The 23,854-nt window shown below is 34.0% G+C and overlaps 1 protein-coding gene across 4 annotated transcripts in view; it reads left to right on the top strand.

The window, feature by feature from the left end:
- Positions 1–23,854, top strand: part of LOC142339304 (receptor-type tyrosine-protein phosphatase F-like) — a 106,537-nt gene that overhangs the window by 53,801 nt on the left and 28,882 nt on the right. For 3 of the 4 annotated variants that reach the window (XM_075389244.1, XM_075389246.1, XM_075389245.1), the window contains 6 exons: positions 7,853–8,044; positions 9,240–9,260; positions 15,239–15,349; positions 15,824–16,010; positions 20,439–20,545; positions 23,181–23,410. In XM_075389244.1, coding sequence (XP_075245359.1) covers positions 7,853–8,044; positions 9,240–9,260; positions 15,239–15,349; positions 15,824–16,010; positions 20,439–20,545; positions 23,181–23,410 — 848 coding nt within the window. The remainder of the gene's footprint in view (positions 1–7,852; positions 8,045–9,239; positions 9,261–15,238; positions 15,350–15,823; positions 16,011–20,438; positions 20,546–23,180; positions 23,411–23,854) is intronic. The other variant, XM_075389247.1, reaches the window with a different exon arrangement.

Here is a 23,854-nt window from a genome sequence, read left to right as displayed (position 1 = left end):
TAATTTAAAAATCACAGGAAATGAGATTTTGCCTGCTTTTACTGAGATTACACCAGAAGTTGAGAAAAATTAGAAAAGAGTGGCAAGGCTTCACAATTCATACTTTTTTTTGAATCACATATATTCAAAGTCATAAGAGACATTAGATAACAACTGAAACCATTGCTTATGTCCTCTTACAACTCCTAAAAAACCAATTGGATCTTTTATTGGGGAGACTACGTTATTGGACTACAAAAAATGTGGCATTTAAATTCCTATCAGAAGAACCCCATTAAATTTTACAAAAACATTTGGCCAGAGTCAGGAAAACCTTGAGCTTAACTCTGAAACCATATAGTTTGTCCGCTAATCCTACTTTCTGTTTAATCCTACTTCTAATCCTACTTTCTGTAAACAAAGTTTTACAGTATAAAAATTAAATAATGCATTTTGTGTGATTATCGAGTGTTTTTGCTAAAAAATTTTTTAAAATTATAAATTAAATAATGCATTTTGTGTGATTATCGAGTGTTTTTGCTAAAAAATTTTTTAAAATTATAAATTCAGAAGCTCTCAAAGCCAGCGCAAGTGCAACCAGCTCTAATTTTTGGATTACAAAAAATATGTTTGCAGTTTGTAGGTGTCTATTTCCAACAATTTCAACGAAAGTGTGCTGAAGAAGCATAATTGGTCCCATTTTTGACGACCAAAGTCTAAATTTTGAAAAAGTTAGCATAAATTCATGCCGAACAAAATCGGAGCGTACGTTTCAGCAATCCTTCCCTGTCTTTAGGGATTAAACATTTTACGGACATTACTACCGTTAACTATTTCAACATTTTTTTGAAAAATTTAGAGAAAATTGGGAAAGAAATTACGGAAAGTTTGAACGAAAGCATTGTAATTAGGCCGAATGTTAGCAAAGTTTTCAACCTCGATTACTCCCTGTAAAAAAACGAAAATGAAAGAAATTTTTTTAATTCCATATTCTACGCCGGAAGGGCTGTCTATCGATACAACTCACGACTCTCTGCAATGATTTTGTCGATCGGCCAAAAATGACTGAACAAAAAACCATTTGAGTGTATAGTTTTTCCCACAATATAGTTGGTCATATTGTTATATCGAATAATGACATTTTTCCAGCGATTATAATCATCTTGAAACAATTTAAAATTGTTATGTCCTCCTCAACAGTCAGCCGCTGAAACTTTCTTTTTCCTGTTTTGCTTTCATTTTTTAAACCGCCTTTCCCAACCTGTAATAAATTGAGTAGTGTTTTTATGAAAAACAAAACTAGCCTCTATCGGCTACAAAGTGATATTTCTCTTTTTTTAGACGACGCGATAACAAGAAATGAAAAATTGACAGATGAAAAACGCCAGCCCCGCATACAATTTGCGGACAATTTATATACAAAAGTATGAGATGGGAATTTTAATGTATGCATTTTAAGTGAGATGGGCAACGCAGATATCGAGAGTTTTATATGAAAATTCTCACATTTTAACAAAAAGGCCGATTTTTTGTTTTATCAGTACAAACTGGAATGTTTTCTAATGTGTGCATAGAAAAGTACTTGATGCAAATATTCAAATCAACTATAGATTTTGACGTGAGACGAAATCTTAATTTGCCCACTTTTCCTCTTTTTTACTAAATTTTACTAAGTTACTTTTGTATCAGGTAACAAATTCTGGCTGATTAACATGGCTTAATTGCCGTGGGATATACATTTACTTTAATTGCTAACTTAGTTCTAAGTTGAGCGTGAAACGGTCTTGCATTTGACTGCCTTCTAAAGGGGGCTAAAATAACGAAATCTTACTTTCCCACCGAGGCGTTTGCTCTATTTGCAAGTCTTTTCCTTCTTTGTTTTTGTGACTTTTTGTCTAGACAAAGGCAGAATTTGCTGGCGGCCAACATCATTAAAATTCCATTGCTTCTAGAGCTGCCAATTTGCATCTAGTTAGCATAAAACTCCGCTTATGATTTATTTATCATTACCTAGCAGTGATCACGCGGAATGAATTATATGCCTTATCTTAATCTTATGGTTTTATGCAGGTTTTCTTTGTGTGTTTTTACCGACACTGTTGTATATTGAGTGTTTTCTGAAATGGTTCTACAATGTTTTAAGGTTGTTTTTATAAGGATAAGACTAACCTGTATAATCTTCACGACGTTGATTATTGATTTTTTCTCTCTGCTGATCTGTAAGAGGTTATTCAGTCGGGTCTCTCCCATTCTAGCCCCCCTCCCCCCCCCCCCCCCCCCCGTCCTATATTATTTCTTAGTGGTTATAAAACGTATAGTCCACCCCCTCCCCCCCCCCCCCCAGCTACAGCAAATGAACCACAAGAGGATTATGATGTAATTGGAAGGGGTGGGGGTGGGGTTAGGGGAAAGACCCATTTTTCTTCCGAAGCGTTGTTGTACACATATATGCTAATTTCGCTTTGCGAATGTTTGTCAAGAATTCATTTTTCCTAATCTGAAGATGACACCAAGTCAGTGTGACCTGTATAAAAGTTACAATACCCTGACATCTAATCATACCATCATCAACCCTGGGAATGAACAAACAACTTAGTGATGTAGTAAACCCTAGTCCCCATTGTGTAATTTCCCACATCACCCACCCCACGCTGTGCTCTTTTGTTCGTTTTGGGCCCTCACGCGGACACTGCACCCCATCAGCGGGATGGTGGTACGACGTCCATTCGATCAACTTCCTTTCTACCCCTCAACTTACCCTACCCAACCAACTTCATCATCCCTCACCCAAGCCTTCCTCTTATAGAGTCAATTTCATCATCCACCCCGGTCTTGTGTCACTATTTGTAAGCTATATCGGTGTGGTAAAGTGTTAAAAGAAGGTATTCTTGTGTTTCGATACATGCTAAAAAGAGTGAAACCCGGTTGTGGGGGGGGGGGGTATTAGTATTAAAGGTTGTAAGTAGGAGGGGAAGAAGAAACAGTACCCATTCACTGCAATGTGTACAGTTAGGTATTGAGTACATGAGCTCTGTAGTCGGAAATAGCACGTGCTAATCGACATCCGGGAGGTCGCCACAGGTGATACTTTTATGACCAGTCGCATCCATCAAAACACAGCGGGGCCGCCCCTGCCTCCTTTTCACGTGCAGCTTTTAAGCAGGAGTTGAACAGTGTTTATTGTCTTTCTCTCAGTTGCAGACCAACTATGAGCTCGTAAAAGAAGCCCTAATTAGTGCCAATTTATGGCTATTAGGGCAGGATAGAGGGAGGAGGAGTATTCCCATTTGAATATGGAAAAATTATCCACAAAACGCCATGGTTAAAGAGTAAAAAACTGTGTTATTGTTATCCACCAATTTTAAAAAAATCGTCAATCTGTTTTGAATATCTGATTGATTTTGTGTCCCAGGAATTCTGTTATTTTAACCCTGTAAGAGTCCACACAACAGCGATGCTTAAAACACGTGAAAATTATTTCCTCTTGGAAATTTGGAAATTCTACACTTTAATTATTTGTAAAATATTACAAGAAATGACCAAGTCACTGATGGTTACATGACAATTTACCCAATGCCATTATAACCAAAACTATTATACCCAATGCTTTTCGATATTTTCGTTAAGTAATTCGACTAGAAATTATCAGCTGTCATAACACGGATGCTTTAACATACTTGAGTGGATGATTTAATACCATGTTCGGTTGCATTAATTTCATATCAGCCCCCGCGGGCCTCTCTATTGGTTATAAGGAGATTGGGTATAATGGCATTGGGTAAATTGTAATTGGAAAAATTGTCCTAACGCCGTCACTGATACTTGGCACCGTTACATAACTTCCTTGTTAGTGCCCGATGAATACTATAGTATGAAGTGTTGTGCGAAAATAGTAGCACTACATAAAAAGTAGTACTACATAATATCTTTTCCACCGCTCTTTTCACGCCATTGTCGTTATATGAGGAATGACGTTTAAAAAAGGGTATATGAGGAGTGACGATTGTCTAGTCAACTGCAGTGTGGTGTAAGTTATGCAACTGTTATGAAGAGATAGTTGATTCAAAATTGTATGAAACGGTTGTTATTGTCCTCGTGGAGTTTTTCAACAACTCGACTTTGCCTCGGAGTTTAGTATCTTCTTGACGGCTTTAACAACCGTGTCTTAATTTTCACTAATTTGTACTTTTTAAAAATTGATCTAGGGTTGTTTTACGCAAGGTGAAAGGGAAGTTTTAGAGAAGGTAAATAAGCAGTTATGAAGATGAAAAGGTCAATTTGAATGATTGTAAATGCCCATTTTGGTTTTAGTTTTTCATTTATTTGTGCAGCCTTGTCACCACACTACATCTACTCCATTACATGTTTTTAGTCTTAACTTTTCCTAATATTTTAACTTATTTTAGGTTATTTCTGGGACTTCAGATTTCATTTGTTTTTTTTTGCTCTCTTTCTCCCCTTTATGTGTTGTTTTTCCTGCAACTTTGTTCAGGTCATTCACTAGTCTTCGTGTCATTTTTGGAATCAACTCTTCCATATGTTTCTTCGTTTCTTGTTCTTTCTCAGTTTGAAAATGAAAAGTCTTGAACATATACTTGGAAGAGTTTCTGAATCTTCCTGTTCACTGTGTAGCATTTGTTGGAGAGGAACGGACGAAGAGAGTGTGACATTAATTCCAAATGTTTTTGTAAAAGGGATAAATTGCGTTTTCCATTTGTACCTGTCGAATAAAGATTTGTTGCTCAATTGAAGCAGTTTCAAGCCGCCGCTAAGAAGATTGTACAACTGTCCTTTATATGTCTTGACCAGACACAGACTTACAAAAAGTCTTCCCGGCTAACTGACAAGTTTAGCCCTTTGGGCAATTTTAATGGACTTATCTACCCTCGTGTTTTCCCTTTCTACTTCATTTATACTTCTATGTCTTCCCTGGTAATAATATATTCACGCTCAAATTGTGACGCATCTTCTGTGAAGAGGCAGAAGAGAGTGAACAGAAAAGAAATCATGTCAACCAAGACCCTTGAGACCTTTTCGGTGAAATGAAAACTTCATGAACACTATATGGTCTTTAGACCCCTTATGGTCTGTGCCCCCTTTTCAGACCTCTTATAGCTCCCTTTCCTCTTTGGGTGTTTTAGCGATTTTGCCCACACAAAAGATGGTTAAGTGTTCTCTCTCACTTTTTCATCCAAAGGTCTTGTGTTTGGTAAAATTGAATTATATCTTTCTTTGAATTTCACCAAGCTCCTGCATTTTGATGCTTTCAAGATTTTTCACAATTACTTCAGATTTGATATCGTTGTTAGTTCACACCGCGAAAAAGGAATAATATTTACTTGCATATTTCTTGCAAAACCAAGTGAATATGATTCGGTTCAACTACTTCTGTGCGCTTAGAGCAAGAGCGATTAGATTTCAAAGCATTGAAATATTTTTTTTTCGCTCATTTTAATTCGCTATTTTAATTCACTGCGTATAAAATTAAGACTATCAAATGTAGGAATGCCTAAATACAGATAAAAATTGCTATTAATATACTATTTTTGCAGAACACAGGCAGTTATGTTATACCGGTGTTAAAATAATTGCTTTTGTGTTTTTCTGTCGCAACTTTCAGTCAATATGGTTTCAATAAAAAAGGTGTTTGCTAATATATTACTTGATAGAAATTACAAACACGCCGTCATTCATGAGAGAAATTTTCTGTAATATTTCATGGAGCTTGCACTTACGCATTATTTTTGTCTGTGGCAAAAATTATTTGCAACAATTAACAATTGGTTTTTCAAAAAATAGACTCAATGTCAATCGGTGATAGCATGCATCAAATTGATAAGACAACAATTGCTAAGTTGTTTAGCTGGTAATAAATGGACACAGTCAATTGGACTAGGTGACTTATGTCGACAAAAACGAGCCAAGTCTGAATAGTGAACGGATATCCTCAAGTTTGAAACTGATTCAACAGCGGGCTCTCTTAAAAAGTGCCCTTCATGAGAAGAATATAATTTTAGTTCTTTTGTTTTTGCTCTATTTCGAATATATTTTTAATTGGATTAATTTTTCTTCAAATTCTTTTAATGTATTATTTTCACATGAGAACCATTTAAAAGTTTCAGATTTTTTCTGTTTTATTCCAATCTATGATGGTACTAGCATTAATTAAGCAGTCAAGTTAATTGATGGAACATCTCACATTAGATTATCTTTGTTCAAGTTGACAGACAAAAACTGTGAACTTTTACAAAAATTAAAGTCAGAATCTCCATGAATTAAGACAATACGATGTAAAAAAGTCAAGCAAAAGATAAATGAGTTTCAGAAAAATTAAATGAAATGCAGATCGTTTAAGCTTAAATTGCAAAACGAGCTTAGCAATAAAGCAATAAACGTTGCCCAATCGCCAAAAAAATTGTTAAATATTACAAAAATGAAACTAGATGTGTTGGAAGTTCGATTCAAACTGTAGTCTTAAACTTTGTTAGAATTAGAAAGTTTAACTTACCCGTTTAATCAGTCAGAAGCAAATTAATTCAAGTCCCCCAACTGATATAAATGAACCTTTAAGAAATGGTGCTTTGAATCAATACCCGAATTAAACTGACGATTAAACTGATTCGAGTTAGATTATTTGAATTTAAATCTTCCCACCATGTATTGAATGAATGATTATGCTACCACCATAATTCTGAATCAATTCTTAGAAAAGTGCAACTGCATGCTATATATGGTATCCCGTGCGACTGATCTCCAGAAACTTTGCAGAAGGTAATCATATTGTGTGAATCTTGCGACTTCTTCTATAAATCTTGGTACTAAGATTAGTTTTGTGTGTTGACCTTTTTGAACTGATATGGGTGTTTATACAGATGATCCTTGAGTCCTTTTTCATCACCAAAATCAAATCACCATCTTGATGTAATAATCATATCTCTGCTGTAAATGTGTAAACTCTACACAAAATTATCATTTTGTTATTCTCTAACTTTCGAGGAATTAATTCTTTTGCTTAGTTAAAAACATTTTTATTCCCTTGCGAATGTCCTTGACTCAACAAGATGCAAGTATGTAATATGAACTAAGCACGACAAAAATTTTGTCAGTTTGTTAGTTTCTCGCTAAAAGTAATTTGTAAATTTGTAAACTTTGTTTTTTGAACTGGAAAATTTTTAAGGAAATATTGTAAAATTGTTTTGTGAGAACATTAATGTAAGGGTTCACTTTTATTTTGTTTACCGTTCAGAATCACATGAGGCTAATATGAACATTGCACACGTTTACATCTTTGTAATTTTATTTTTAATTTGATTACATTTTCTTATTGTATTCCATTTTTTCTTGATCTAATTGATTATGATTATGCGTACATCAAAGACTCAAGAACCTTTATTTTGTTCGCAAAGTTGTGCAATCGCTTAGAAATTTATGTCTCTCTTGCACTCAAAACTTGTTTTTGTTAAATAAACTAAGCAAAAATTGTTGGCGCTTGTTGGAAACCGATTAGTGGCTCCTGATGTTGAGCAAATTTTCCGTGGGATTCGACCTGAGTCACGTTAAACTGCTTCAAACACATATTGCAACTTTACAAATGCAGAAGATTGATCTAAGCCAACTTCTGGCTATTTATATGAGGAATTTCTTGCATTTTACTTAATTAGTCGGAGTTACCACAAATATGACAAAAAATCCTCCAGATTGTCTGGAGTGTTTTCGGGACTCTATAAAAGAGGCCCTTCTTTGTTACTGCCAAAGTTTTACAAAAATCAAACATTTGATGAAAAAATACGCAAGAGATAAATTGTTACACAGTAATGCAGTTTCAGCTTTTTTTTTTAATTCTTATATGATTCAATGTGACGTTTTGTTACAGATTCACAGACGGGCCTTCCCTCCATCAGCATGGTGACAGGACCCTACAAGACTATGCAAGTGAACACAGTGAGGCAACCAATCAGGGTAGAGGTCAGGCCCAAGGACACTCTGAACGAATTCAGATGGTTCAAAGATCACATCCCCCTCGAGTTGTACCCAGACAGTGACAATTACATCAGATACACCAATGGTGAGTGGGTTTCACTGGGCAAATAGAGGGAGTATAACATCCTTTAGAAATGTTCCGGGTTCACGATCGTCAGCAAAAAATTAATTTAACATAAAGCAAAACATATATGAATTTCACGGAAGCGTGTTTGCAACGTAACCGTCATAAAAAATTTGAGTTTTGACAGAAAATTTGCTTCTAGCGGATATTTAACCCAAAAACTAACCAGAGTTTGAAAATTTCTACCTCTTTAATGATCCATTCTTTGGGTCATTTTTCGGTCAACTTTCAAGGTTAGTAATTTTGGTCTGTATTGGAGGTTTTATTTCATTCGAGTTGTGAGCTTTTATCTCAGCGAGTCATATGGTAAGATTTCTGCTTGTATTGAAGTACACATCTAGGTGGATATACAGAAGAAATGCTTCTGATTGGTAGAGTTTTCATCGAGCAGATAATCAAGAAAAATTATCTTAGAGACATAAAATAAAAACTTGAAGGAAAATTAGTTTGAGATTAAAATTGCGAATTTTCAACATTCAATATGAGTTTGAAGTGTGAATAAGTTGCTGGTATTTGTGTTGGAAAGGATCGGGCAGATTAGCCACGGGTAACGTTTGAACGTTCTCAATTTCTGTTGCATAATATGTTCAAAGCAACCTTTGTTCGCAACTGACCTCATAACATGCGTTAATTCTGTTTTAACTAATCAAGATGATTATACGTTACCAGTGAAACGAAAATGACACATTTTGCTACAGCTCTAGGTATTGCAGAATTTCTAGCCTTGCAAAATTCTTGCAAGCAATCTTGCAAGGGATTGCATAACTCTTCAACATTTTTCTTGCAATGTTCTTTCTAAATTTTGAAACTGATAGCAAAAATCGAAATCATTCGAATCATCTTCAAAGATCTGAATCGTTTATTACAAGGCGATCTCCAATAGATTCTTGGTGGAGAAATGCTTTAATGCGTAATCTATTGTTAGTTCTTTTCAATATTTCCAAGAAGTAATCCATCATCTCAAAAGCTCCTCAAGATTAATGGAGAAAATACTTTTTAACAATAAGATCCTGGTAAGATATTTTAATGAAAAAATATTGAGATCTTGCCTTTTTAATCAACAAAGTGTATCAAGATTCGTTTCACTAGGCATTCTGTTTAACCAACTAACTAATTGTGTTATGTTAACTAACTGACCTGTTTTGTTTCTGTGCAGCATATTCGTATTTGGAACCAGGCAAGTATTACATGTAATTCATCACTTCTTGTGCACAAACCGAAATGCTGAATATCAACCTGTAAAAGTGTGGACGAGTAGAAGTGTTTATTAATGGATGATATCCCAAATGCATGCTATAATGTCACATTACTTCGTAGTTCTTTTACGCAGATTAAAATTAACGGCAAAGTTGCCCTGTGTATATGCAGAATAAATGTGAAAGTTTTCCCAGGTTGAGATGCCATCCGGAAGTGACCTCTGATCAGACCATTCCGTGTTCGCACGGAGCGCGCTTGGAGTCTGCTCTGATCGCACCATCCCCATCCGGAAATAACCTCAGATCGGACCATTACCATTCCGAACTGACCTCTTATCAGACCATCCCCAGACCGAAGTGACCCCTGGTCATACTATCGTGCGCTCAAACCAAATCCCAGACCTTGTAATTTTGGTCTGGGAATACTCCGTGGGCGTTGAACTTGGACCTGATCAGAGGTCATTTCCGGATGGCACCTCGACCTGGGTTACATTTATTTAAAAGATTACAACTACATTTATATATATATATATATATTTATATATATATATATATATATATATATATATTTAAGTTATTTGTTTGAGTGGATGAGCCCACCAGAAAAACCATACAACTACGCAAATCAAAATATTCTTTTGCTCTTACGCTTTTTCTTAAAACGAAAATTCTAAACCGAATGATAAAATGCAGTTTTCAATTATTGTTTTATCTTCTTTAGAATAAACAGAAATTGAAAAATTCAAAGAATTCTCCGAATTAGGTTATTCTAAAGATATTTTATTTTTTTTAAAACTTTTAAAACTATGGTTTCTGTCTTTCCGAAATATAGAAAAATGCTTTTATTGGAATTTTTTTCTCTGCTTCTTCGAAAAATGTTCAATAATTAATTTTAAAGCTAATCGATGGATGATTTTTTAAATCCATGCTCATGCTGGAGCTCATCTATCTTAAAGAGATACCAAAATAGTTCAATTTTTTTGTGCAAATTGTGACAAAAACCAGAAAGCTAGAATGTTTACAATATTCATGTTAAATTATACCAAAAAAAATAAGTTTTTTAACAAAATATTTGAAGTTTTTATTATGTGCAAAAAATCTCGAAACATATGCAAAGAGTAAAAAATACACACTTAAGCACGGGGTTTATCAAAGTCAATCCTTTTTTCTGCTTCTAGAAATTGAAATGAGAGCGCCTGACGCCAACAATCTGATTAAAAGTTTTTTTTAGCTAATCATATTTTTTCATAAGATATTGTGAAAAATAATTGTTTTTGAAACCTCAACACCTGAAACTAATTGCAAAATTTTTTTAAGAATCACTTTTCACTTGCTTGTAAAACGTAAGCATTTTGGTACGAGAACTAATATTAAACTGTCCTGCAATTATAACAATTCAAACCTTTTTTGTTCTTGAATTGGTTTTTGAAGCTTGATACAAAAAGAGCTTTAATAGAAATATCGTTTCTTCAGTTTTTTTACTTATTTGTAGTCGATGTCTTTTTAATGCGTATAATAGTGTAGCTGTTTTATGAATTAAAGCCTGTCTAATTTAGATAACTTGGATCTTTCTACAAAACCACCGAGGTTGTAGGGTCATATAAACAGAAACCGAAGCCAATTTTGTGTTTTCTTCATAGAAATTCCTTCATCGAAATAACTACCCCATTATTAGCGTTTGAGGTAAGAAATTTAAATTAAAATGTAGAGATGTTGTTTTCTCTTTGTTTTGAGTAGTTTTTACGGATCAATTTCTGGATTTCATAATTTATATTTACGAATGAATCTAATATTTTTTCTTTAGATGGACATTTTTAGTAAATTGTTACTTTTATTGCAACATGAAACTTGAAAAGGTCCAATTTATGTCAACATTTTTTGCAAAATTCACTAGATTTCCCTTTTATGTAAACATCACAATGGTTTTAATTGATTGGTTGCTCTATAGTCTCATTCCACTTTGCGATTCTGGTAGAGAGTTATGTAAAATTTGTATAGAAAAGCAAATTGTTTCAATCAATTTTCTTTGCTGAAAATCTAATAATTCTGGAAAGATTTATTTTCAGCCAACTAAGAAAGTTGTGTTCCTAAATTTGCTGAAATCCGTTCCCAAAGTCGAGTGTTTCATTTTATGAATGGGAACTGTAGCAGATTGTTAACTGCATTGAATGATTTGACTAATTTTAGATTTTGTTTGTTCTTTTCTCCACTAGTTTTTTCACATGGATGAAACAATTTTTCTTTGCTGACTGCCTATTAAGCAGCCAACAAAATAGGATGAAATTGCAATCAAATATTGCTAGTTTTCAGCTGATCATTGAGCTTTTAGGCATCCTTAACAATGAAAGGTGATGTTCTGAAATGATATTGTTTGCTATAATTTTGTTAATTTTCAATAAAGTACTGGCACCCTATTTTGTGGTCTTAGAAAGAATCGTTCACATCTTGCCCGATTATGATATTGAAAAAACAATCACCTTATTTTTCGAAAAACTTTCAAAAATATGCTGAATTTTTCAAAGTTTAGTTAACTATGGTTCCAATAAAAATTCCAGTGAGTAGCAGATATTTTTTGATTTGATGTTAGAATTATGTAGAGTAATCTTTTGTTAACTGGTTGCCGTGTAGTTTTTTCCGTAGAAAACTCTTTTTCCACATTGGGACAAAGAAGTAAATAAGATACATAATAAGAAAGGAAGGAAGTTTGTTCCTACAATTTTCCCACAATTTTTGAAAGAACGAATAAGAAACGAGTTTCTTTTGCCTTACACATAAATTTTGTTTGGTGCCTGGCTCGTATCAATTGGTTTTTTAGTTAGACTTAAATCCGACTTAATGGAATTTGACCAAGAATCTTCTCAATGTAGTTAATTTAAACAAAAAAAATGAAACATTTTTTAGTGAAGCGCAGAAACGTTTTTCTTTATTGCTGCAAAAAAAATCAGAACTTTGTGCTTCATTATTAAGGGTTTCATTTGACAGCGCAGTGTTGGTTCAATTCAGTAATGCAAATTTTGAAAGAACTTCAGAAAAAATAAGTTTAGAAAAAGACGATGAAAAAGTTATGTTTTTTACACTGCTCTTTTCTTCTTATTTCGTGCCTGCTTGACTTTTGAGTTGAACATATCTCCAATTCTCCTAAAAATCATTGACACATGAAATTATCATACACCAGAATGCAACAGCTTGAGTTAAATGATACACCGAAAATTGTCATTTATTCATCTTGAAAAAAATAAGAAACTACTTTTTCCATTCGTAACGTCAACCTGGAAATGAAAATCTCTTCTTGGTTATTTTGCTAATATAGGTTAAAAGATTTAAAATTAACTCGAAATTAACAAATTGCACAAAAGGGAACTTCACATAACATTCAACGCAAAATTTTCAATTGTTGCTTTTTTTTTAATCTAAAAGTATCAGTGAAAATCATTTTTTCATTGTAAATTAATTCAGAACTTAATTGGTTTTCATCTAATAAAAATATTTTACTTGAGGTTTCTGAAATATTCAAATTTGCCAAATAAAAAGGCATTCTTGAGGTTGCTACAGAAAAAAATTTGAGTTTCGAAAAAATGACAGTCGAAAACTTTTTCAACTCAAATAAAAAGAAGTTTTTGACAAACTTGAGACTTATGTGGTAACATACTGTGCCACGCGCAGTGATAGTGAGTCGTCTTGTTGTGAAAGTGCTTCGTTGCCTGCCTTTTGTTCTTGAATTTTTTTAGTTCCTTGTGTGTAACAATTTTACATATGACACAATCATTTGAGTCCTAACATTAGCTTACTGAAAAATTGCACCGCAAAATTTACTTCTTTTTGCGCGTTTTTGATAGCATTTCGTCTTATTTCTTTTGAGAATAAATCTTTTAGTCCACCGCAACTTTTATACGAGTCTTAGGAGACCGTTTTGAAACAAGAACCTGAAAGAGTTTCAATTTTGATTGACTGGATTAATTTCTTATTGTAATTTGATTCTTTTTGTTCCCGTTTCCAAATTCAAAAATCATTCGACAGCGTAATTGTTTTGGTTGACAGATTTAGAAATGAAATCAATGGATCACTCATATTTGAAGATACTTAATTTCATTGTTTATTCATTGTTCCATATCCCATACCTTATTCGACCTTTTTAACATTGAACAAAGTCCTTGGACTGTTGTCTGATATTTGATGGAGGCATCATATGTCATCGATTGTAGTAAACTTGGTATCCAATTACGCTGCCATTAATAATGTAGGTGATTTATGTCATTGATTAAGAGGAAATCAAAACAATACACAATCCTTTCATTTGACCTACAAGTTGCCCAGCCGAATCTGCTGAACAGTGTAAACAAATTTACTCTTGAAAAACGCTGAGATTTTGAAAATCGGGAATTTACTGTTGATTGAGTATCAATTAAATTCTAGACGCTATTTAATCCGACTATCGAGTAAAAATGGATACAATACTTAAATTGTAATAATTCTAACCCACCAATTTTGTGAACAACTATATGTATTTATATTCCGCAGTTTTCATTCGTAGGTCGCCTTAATTTTCTCAAATACAAACATGATCCAACTGTTTCATTTTGTGTCGGCCAATTGGTATCTAAACATAATGTTCAAACATCTTTGATTGATGGTCGGTCACTATAGTACGTCTGCGGCATTATTGGCCTTCTGCGTGGGACATAGCAACAGTCCTCTCAATTTCAAACATGCGACTGCACGTGAACAGGCTCCAATAATGTCCCTTCATAACACGGCTCTCTCCAAGCGGAATTAATTGATTGTAAAAGCAGCCACTGTGCCAGAAAGACACTTGTCATTACAGCACAGGTTCCAAGCAATAAACTCCTGTTACTGATGTGTGTGTGTTATGTACTTGAAGGTTTCAATTTATGTATCTCTTTATGTCTGTCTGTATTGTCTAGTATTGCTAGTCAGTCTTTTATTGCTCTTTGTGATTGATGGCTCGATCATGCGTTGTGTAACTGCGTCAGTTTGTCGTCTCATTCAAAATCAAATAATTGAAATTTCGACCTCGGTGCTAAAATGGCTGCTGCTTGTTGTACTTGGGGTCTATGTTGTCATATATTTGATGGTTGCATCCAATATTCCATTAAAATCTGATGTCCGAAATGTCAACAGCACAAGCGGATGACCGTTATGTTCTTGAGTCAAAGATTGACATATTCAAGTCTGCGCCTTTTTTCGTTTCATTGCATAAATTTTACATTTAATACATGAAATAAATACAGCAGAAACATGTGAAATTTTACGGTGAATTGAGCACCTTGGTCTTTAAATTTCCACATAATGTTAGTTTGTTTTCCTTTCTGAATGAAATCAAAACTAATTGCTTGTTGCAAGATGTTTAAAGTTGGGTAATGGAGTTTAGCTAAGTCTTTTGATCACGTTTATGTCACTCGGTCTATTATTCATAGCTCATCATAATCTCGTGTAATCTATATATCGTTACATATATGCCAATTCTGCAGATTTTCCGCAGTCGTTGAAAGTTCGCCGCATCATAGTTTACATATCGTAGATCAGAACGTATGTGATAATTTGCAGTATCTATTCTATGCCCACCCCCCCATGTTTTTCTAACCTCCGCTTACAAATAAGGTGTTCTTGTATAGCAGGTTACTCTGTAAAAGTAAAGCATGTGCGCCTGGGGACGTAAAAGTTATATGCCCGGGAAACTGGGGGACGAAACAGAATAGATCCAATTTGACGATAATTTTACAATAACAAAAAATATTTCATTGCTCTCGCGTTTAGTAGTTTGACGATATTTTTAGAGGTACTTGACAAAGAATCCTTCCGAGAAACACATGGCAAATTAAGTTTAGCCTAATTTTTGGCAAATAAGTTCATGTGCAATGTTAGAGACAGTGTCTGTTAGAAATTGGTCGATTGTTGTGATGTGTAATCTTGAAAGTGATGTTTAACATGTGTGCTCTAGGGTCCATAGAGATCCGGAAGGTGACAGATGGTGCCTCTGGTGGGTACAGTCTTCAGGTCACCAATGGAGCCGGCACTGCTCTCTCCACCGAAGTCAGAATATACGCAAGGAGTAAGTATCATCACTGCTTCTTTATTAAACCCAAGATATATTCATTACAACAGAACACTCATCATGAGAATAATCAGCTGTTTGTTCCTAATTTAAGGACACTTGTGTCCAGTTCAATATGACGAACAATGATATACCTAGCAGAAAGCCATTTTTGGTTTTTCATCACAGAAAGTTATCTAATACAGGAGAACGAACTCAGGTGAACATTGGTTAATAATAAGTGTGATGTGATAATAAAATTGTTCAAAGGAAGCTTTGTCGAAAAATGAACTAAAATTGGCTACTAAGTACCATAAGAGGAAACTACAAAAAACTGCTTGACCTACAGAAAACCAATCAATATTTAAGATCCTTAAAGACTGCGAAAAAATGCCTAAAAAGCTGATTGGTAGAACTTGATGAAAATTAATCGGTTCTACAATGTGAACCTTGAAGCTCATATTGGCTTATTGTTCTGATTACTTCTTTTAGCTCGGACGTATGCGCCCAGTTTCATCAAACCCTACCTACCGAATCAAGTGGTTCTCAAACGTGGCCAGACGACTTCCCTCAACTGCTCTGCCAACGCAGCCCCTGTCCCCAAAATAAGGTGGTATCGCAAGATAGGAGACTTCGAGACAATTGTGCCGTCCAGTGAGCTGTATGAACAGAATTACAGGTAGCTTTTGATCAGATTAAAATATGTAGGTCAATTTTTTGATGAAATTTGAATCGAATTGGCAATGGACTTTGTTAATAGATTCATGGTCAACAATAGTAGCATCAGCAGTTGATCTTGAAGCACACACACAAGCATCAGCTAAAGCTGTGCAAAATGGTCCAGGAACTGTTCCATTTTCTAGATTTTTGAAAATGTTCAAATTGATGCTACGTTATAATAAGGTGAAACTTTTTAGTTTACCAACTTCAGTCTCCTGTATATGACTGCTCATGTTCGGCTCCGAATGAAGCGGTGATTCGCCTCTAAATAGTAAATAGATTCCCTGGCGACTATGAATTCTTAGAAGTTTCTTACAAAGGGTGGTTAGCTTGTAAGAACTACTCGAACACTAGAACAAGTTGAATTGTTAATTTTAAAAAAATTGGCAGAAAAAATTGTACTGCGATGCATCGTCTTATAAGAACCTTTAAATATCTCATATAATATATTATGAATTAACCATCCGTACTCGACCCGTATTCAAAAATTTTTAAAAGGCTGAAAATAGCTAACTTCTATGTTCCTTTAAAAAATTATTGTTGACATTATCTATCGTTGGAAACATTAGAAAATCTCAACAAGAATTAGGCTCAAATTAAATCTACAAAATATACAAGAATGTTAATTCAACAGGTTATAATGCTTTGTAAAATCTTTGGTTTTTTGTATTTTTTGAATAGTATTTGTTAAATGTTATCTGAAAATTTTAATCGCAGAAGAAATCATCCGAAAAAGAAACTAAACTATTCATATTTATCGAAGGATATTCTGCGTCCTTCATTGGCCTAATAATAGGACTTACAGCAACTTAAAAAACCACAAATTATTACCAAGCAATTTAAAATTAAAGATTTATTGACAGCTATATGCCTGTGAACCAGTTTTTCTAAATAAGGTATCTCGGTGCCACTTTGGGGGCTGCATTGGTAAAAATAGCTAAAAATATATTGAAATAGGGCTGGAAATTTCATTTGCATTAAGGTATTCAAAATTTAAATCAAATAACATCACATGATTTTCATTGTAGAACAATACAATAGATTGGAAAAAATATAAAAAAAATATTAAAGTGTGCTAATGAGCATTCCAAAGAATTTATTTTCATGAATATGGAATCTTTATTTTTTTCTTAGCCAAAAAATATTGCTTGTCGAATCACAGTCATGAAGTATTTAACAAGAAACGATGCAATGCCAACAAAATCATTTTGAATTTTGTTTTGCACCCGGATTCATCCTTCATGGGAAGCAAATCCAGGAATCATATGTGTCCACGTTGAGGACATACACCAATTTTTTATATGATTGTGCTATGGTTGCTAAGATTTTCATATATGATTTTTATTTGGTATCCAAGAATCCATTTCGCCGATTTTGGTTTTTTTACAACAACTATACATTGCTTTAATAGCCGCCTCAGCTTTGCGCACTATACACGTCTTATGGCGTATTGGTATCATATGTAGTTCCGACCTGGATCTTTCAGGGTTCATCAATGGTTCTCATATTATTCCTAGATGGTTTTTATGTTTTTATACTGTATCTAAGAATCGAATTGTTTTTTACCGTCTTTCAACCCCCATGCATCGTTTGTGCATCAGTTTGAATTTTCCACACCTATAAACAACTACAGTAACTTGGTACAAAGTTAGATTTTTTGGTTTTAGATATGATAGCCGAGAAGTCAAAAATTTGAACTAACTGGTTATGTTTCCTCGAATGCTAAAAGGACTCGAATGCTTTGTTTTAACTGTCCAAGTATAGCTTTTTGTACTTTCAAATTTTGACTGTTGTACTCTTACATGGCATCATAAAAATATGAATGGCCTTGGTTATGGTTGTCGACATGCCATGAACATCACTTGAAGTGAGTGCAACAGTTCTGCACCATTCAGAGTGCAATGTGTGATTGATTTAAGAATTTTTTGGTCGATTTATGTTATTATCCGATAAATGGTTGCCATGTTGATCATGAAGTCCATGTCTGGCTTTGAAAAAGAAAAGTTTATGCTTGTAAAAACGGTCGGTGTTTTGACCATTTTATCTTTAGCTGGTTTTGTTTTAAATCGGGCCATTACTCTTCTTGATACTGATTATTGACCATTTGTGAAAAGTTAACATAAATAAATAAATAATTTATAGAAACTAGCGATGGGTTGTCTAATGCCGCTTTTTGACCAAACGTGCATCGAAGAAAATTCGTCTTGCAGAATTATGAAAGACACACCCCATAAAATACCAAATCTCGCACGACTCAAAATATCTAGCAAAATTTTAAGATTCTGTCAAGATTTTTTGAATGATACATACAAAGTTTTTTTTTACTCTCGCAGCGTTGTGAGCAACGAAATTGTGTTTTTATAGCGCACAATCTTGTGTGTCATTCAAGGCTTCAAGCTCATATATTTTAAGCATTATTACTAATAAATTACTGTTTTTAGGCCCTACCGGTTTGTCCATTTTTGTTCAAGTTTGAAAGTAACAAAACCAGTGGTTTTAGTTTCTTGACTGCTATACTGATGTTTTTCACTGAAATCTAAAGTGAATATGAGTATTATTTTCATTAACAGCACGCGGTGGTTAAATTCTAATGTGGAAAACAATTGTTCATTTCATTAACATCATTTGAACGGCTTAAAAACTGTCAATAAAAAAAGTGAATTGCGAATTGGGCTCACAACCAAGTGGAAACGCTCTGCCCCAACAATTCCAGACATCCCCCTTGAAAAAGTGAGCTTGTTTTTAAGACCACCAACCCCACACGCCAATAATTGATATTTCCACAATGTAAAATAGATTTACTGAGAAAAGGCGCGAATTAAAGAAGTCAATACCAGTTCAACGCCTTTTTTTTGTTCATCACCAAATACGCTTTGGTCCTTGCCACTAGAGAAGTTACGAGGGAAGTTGGAAATCATGTAATCCCGCACTTCGTAAGAGATTGTTCTTTGATTTTAAGTCAAAATTTACAGCAAATTAATTATTATTGTAACTCAACCTCGGATTCAATTGATAAAAAAGAGGTTTTCATGTTTGAACGTGTTTGAACCTCTCGCGTGGAAAAGTACCACTTTACGTGTGTTTGAAGGACATTTTATCAATTCACATTTTCCTTCAAACAAGCTGTTCAGTCCAAAATTGCGGCGTTTGGGGGCTACACTTGAAGGGCAAAATAAGTTGGCTTTTCACTTTAATTGAGTCACAAAAAATTATTGGTAGTACATTATGGTGAGGAAAAGTGTTCCCATTTTAGCATAAAATTTGTCTGAGAATGGAGATATTTTGCAAGGTTGTTTTGATTGACAACAGAAGGAGGGAAAAGAAATTGTGGGGTAACAATACATATATGTATTAATAATGTAGCTTCAAGTAGGCGTTGCAAATAAATAGATCACTTCAAAATGGCTCCGCGGTTTGGTCACGCGTCAAAAGCAGGCAGAAGTTTGAAAGGGAATCTTTTCACTCCGGAACAAAGATCCTGTCAGCGGGGGGAGAAAGCGAAGGTGATAAAGGGAGATTTTGCCCATTATTTATTCATCTCCTCTCCTAATTGGCAATATATTGGTCCGGCTTGGATTTGGATGGAAAAGGAGCGATCCAGATGGATGCTTTCACACCCTGCAGGAAATTGAAGCGACTTAATTTGATTCCACTGATTATACTAAACCACGCTCATACCACACATGCTCACCTATAATATGCACGACTAATGTTTTTTTTTCAAACAAGCACATACCCATTGTTCTAAATGCGGCTCAAATGGCTACAATTTGTTTGTTTGTTTTTTTTGTTGATTTTTACCAAAAAAACAATCGCAAAAAGTCAAACATTTAACATAACGGTAAATTTTTTGTTGGTTTTAGTTCATATAGCATAATCACATAAGATATATTCTGATTATGACATAATTAAACAAATGCGCAATTTTTACAAATTGTTTTTGCAGACTTTTTGTGTTGGTTATGTGCGCCTTAACCACTAGCAGCTTTTCCTTAAAACTTGGTTTTGTGTTTATTTTTTGTTTGTGTTAATATCGTTCAAGGTTGAGTCGTGAACTAATCAAAGAAAAATTAAATTCATGCCAGTTAACACTTTTATCTGATCTTTGGAAACAATTTCCCCTCCCCATCGAGTTTTAAAAAATAATGCGTTCCTTTCCAACATTTTTTAAACTGTGAAACTGTTGAAAAAACACGTAACCTTGAAGTGGGGGCGGGGGCGTAAAATTGATGTGCCCACTATAAGATGGGTAGGGGGGCACATGAGATTAAAAAACGGGAGTCATCCACTGACTGCAGAATTTTATATACAACACTATAACAAAGAGTTTTATAAACAAGCATACAAGAATCATCGTACAAGTGATGCAGTTTGTTTTTGTTTTCAGGACTACGTATTACATCAGAGATGTGCAGCAGAATCAGACAGTGAAGTGCAAGGTCACAAGTGGCTCTCACTCGCCCATTGAGAAAAGTGTCAACATCATTGTGCTGGGTGAGATTCTTTTTCGTAGAGAGAACATAGAATTATATACTAAAAACAAGCCGGTGAAAGGTCTGTCTACAGTAAAAAATTTTTCATGTTCTGGGACTCTTTAACCCTAAAAAAGCTCTGGAAACCAAATATTTTGATAACTGCCAAGTGACCAGCATCTGTGACCCATTAGATTGAACATTTTTTCTGAAAAAAATTTAGATTTTTTTCTGAAAAGTGAAGATTCACGTCAAAAATTTTTTGCTAATTTCACGGAAAAAATTCGATTTTCACATCAGAAACGGTGATAAACAGTTAGCTCAACAAATAGTAGAAACAAAAAGTTGATGAAAAAATAAAAAAAAACCAAGTTTTCATTTACGGTGGAGAGAGCGAAGTTAAATTTTTAATCCCGCTAGTAATCAGATATTATAAATCAGCAGAGCCAATTATAAAACTGCTCTTTTAAATTTATTGATTTTATATAAAATTGCCTTTTGTTCGAAAAAACCCATTTCTCAAATTGTTTCAGGAAACAGGAACAAAGTTTTATTTTTGAGGGACAATGTCTAATTATACATTTGTTTTAAATTGCTTTGTTCAGCTTCCTTGGGTCGTGGGCAATGAGTTGATGGTATAACTCAAAAAAATATCAACTAGGGGCATAAGAATTTTTAAGGTTTTCCTGATATTATCTCTTCACATAACCTGGCAGATGTCCAAAAATCTATTCTTTTCTGAAAGAATTTTTGTCCAAAAATCTATCTGAGTTAGTTATAATATGCTCTCACCATTTTTCATTTTGAGTAACTACACTTTTGATTCGAGAAATAAGTAACTCAAATTAAGAAGAAATTAGCGAAAAAAAATTGAACTTTCTCATTAGTTCTTGCCCAAGAACGTAACCCATTTTCACGATTTTGGGCATGTAAAAAGTAATTTCTTGATTTTCAAAAATATGCTTGGCTTTCTAGACGTTGTAAAAACAAACAATATACGTGTTGAGTTAGGGATATGGATAAAAAACTAGTTGAAATAATTTTTCATTTGACAATTTACAATGTTAAGCGCATGTAGTTATGTAAGTTTTTTTTATAAATAATTAAAAAACGAAGAACAATGCTTTGTTAAACATATTCATGATTTACTTTGGTCAGCATTACATTCCGAAAAAAATATTACTTTTTCCATTTTTTTGCTATATATAAGTGGAAAAATATATTATGAAAAAATTGTTTCCATTAAAATTGATGGCTTTGGGCTGCTCGGAGAAATAGCTGTTAAGCTAAACTTAATTCTGTTAAAATTGATACATTAGGGTCACATGCATAGTGGTATGTTTGTAAAATTAAAAAAGTGAGGTAATTTAAAACTAATAATATAGTTAAAGAGATTTAACAAATGTATAAGCAAAAATGTAATCCAACAAAGATTTAAAAGACTTATCAATTGTGTAAGCAACAAAAAAATGAGCAAATGTGGTCAACATAAGTAATAAAAGCATCAGAGAAAACAGCATCACTAAAAACTTTAAATCTAATAAAACAAAATGAAAAAGTGAAACAGTGAGGTTAACATAAAAATCGAAAAAAGAGAGCAGACCAAGAATGAGAATTTTCAACAGTGAGTTTGCTTTTGAATTAGGCAAAAATTCCAGATACATTTATGCGAGGTAAGCCTGAAGCAATTAAGCAAAGCTTGCGTATTTATGTAAAAAATATTCTTAAAAAATACACATATATTTTAGAAACGTCGTTGACAGTTGCAATGAAATTGGGGATTTACTGAACTCGCGAATAAAAATTACGCAGAACTGAATCATTTCTGCGTGATAATCAGTTTTAGAGTGCATCAAAAACAGTAACGAAATCTCATCACTGATTTGTATGCTTTACAGAAAACACTCATAGTCAAAAGTTGCGACGGATCTATCTAGCCTTACTGAACTAAATTAGCTTACTGTCACAATTTTACTCTCAGATACCTAATATTACCATATGATCTTTAAAAACATAGAAAATTGAGTGACTTTGCTCGAGAAATCCGACACATGGCTTGCAATGACCCACTTTTTTGCTACAGAGGCGTTTTTTTTATATAGATTTTTAATGCATAAAAATTATCTGACCGTTGGTTGGTTTTTAAGATTCACGAGACTATGATTTCACATAATTTATTTGACCGGAAATTTGTTTCTTATCCACTACTCTTTGTCATTACAGAAAAACACTGGTCTTCCTGCCTCCGAAAACAAAGCAAACTTTGAAAAATTTTTGATGAGGAATAAAGTTTTGCACTCAGGACTTTTGTTTGGCTTTTCGTTGCCCATCATGCATGTTGAAGGAGCTTTGGTTAGGTAAGTTTTTTTAAATCACAAACATGTAAATTCGAATAACAACGAGGTTAAAGTTACATGTTGTAATATTATTTATCAAAAATAACCCATCTTTCCTCTATAACTGAATAATAACTAAGGTTCAGTTTCCGGTTTTCATTAATTATGTTAATATAATAAACTTTTAAAGCTTTTAATTTTTTGTCCGTTGGAACTCGTTCGTGTCTTTTTTTGTAGCTCTTTTAACTTTTTTCTTTGATTTTTCCTTTCTTAGAGCTCTAGAATGTTTTCGGCCATTAGATTTTATTTGCTTCTTAACAGAACCCCCTGCTGCCCCTATCACCCTCGAGACAGATGCAGACATCCACACAGCCCAGTTGCGGTGGACAGTGCCAACGCCCGCGCCTCTGAGCTGTACAGTGTTCTTCCTGAACTTGACAGAGTCGGAGGATTCACGTGGAAGTGGGAGAGTGGTGTCCTGGATCAGACAGGAGGCACAGGGTCTCTCTAGTACTCAGCTAAAAGGCCTAGCTCCTTATTCACAATATCAGGTACTGCGTCGATACAATTCGAACACTAGCCAAATGTCACAAAAAGTTGTGACATTTGATAAGACATACATGATCTCAAAATCTCTTGCAAAGCTTGAAAAACCGACATTTCATGGTAATCTCCATGCGATCTTGGTAGTATCTTATCAGGAGAAACCAAGAAAATTCCAAGACACAAAAATCTGATGACAAAATCTTGAAAACTCTTGATATCGGTTTATACTATTTGCAATTGCTGTTCATTTCTAATTCAAAACATTTCAATTGAAACATTTTTTTCATATAAACTGACAAATTGTGTATGGAATTTCTTAGGCATTACTAGAAATGAGCGCTTGAGCTTTTGGTGCATTTCTTTTCTGTCCTTTCAGTTTTCATTGAGTAATTGCAATATGCTCTTAACGTTCATTTCCAGACGCTACTTATTAAGTTAATTTCAGTAAA

This window comes from Convolutriloba macropyga, chromosome 5 (genome assembly GCF_964194025.1).
Source record: "Convolutriloba macropyga chromosome 5, txConMacr16.3, whole genome shotgun sequence".
Lineage (NCBI taxonomy): Eukaryota > Metazoa > Xenacoelomorpha > Acoela > Convolutidae > Convolutriloba > Convolutriloba macropyga.
The sequence above is the reverse complement of the archived record's forward strand: the minus strand, read 5'-3'. Positions and strand labels throughout refer to the sequence as shown.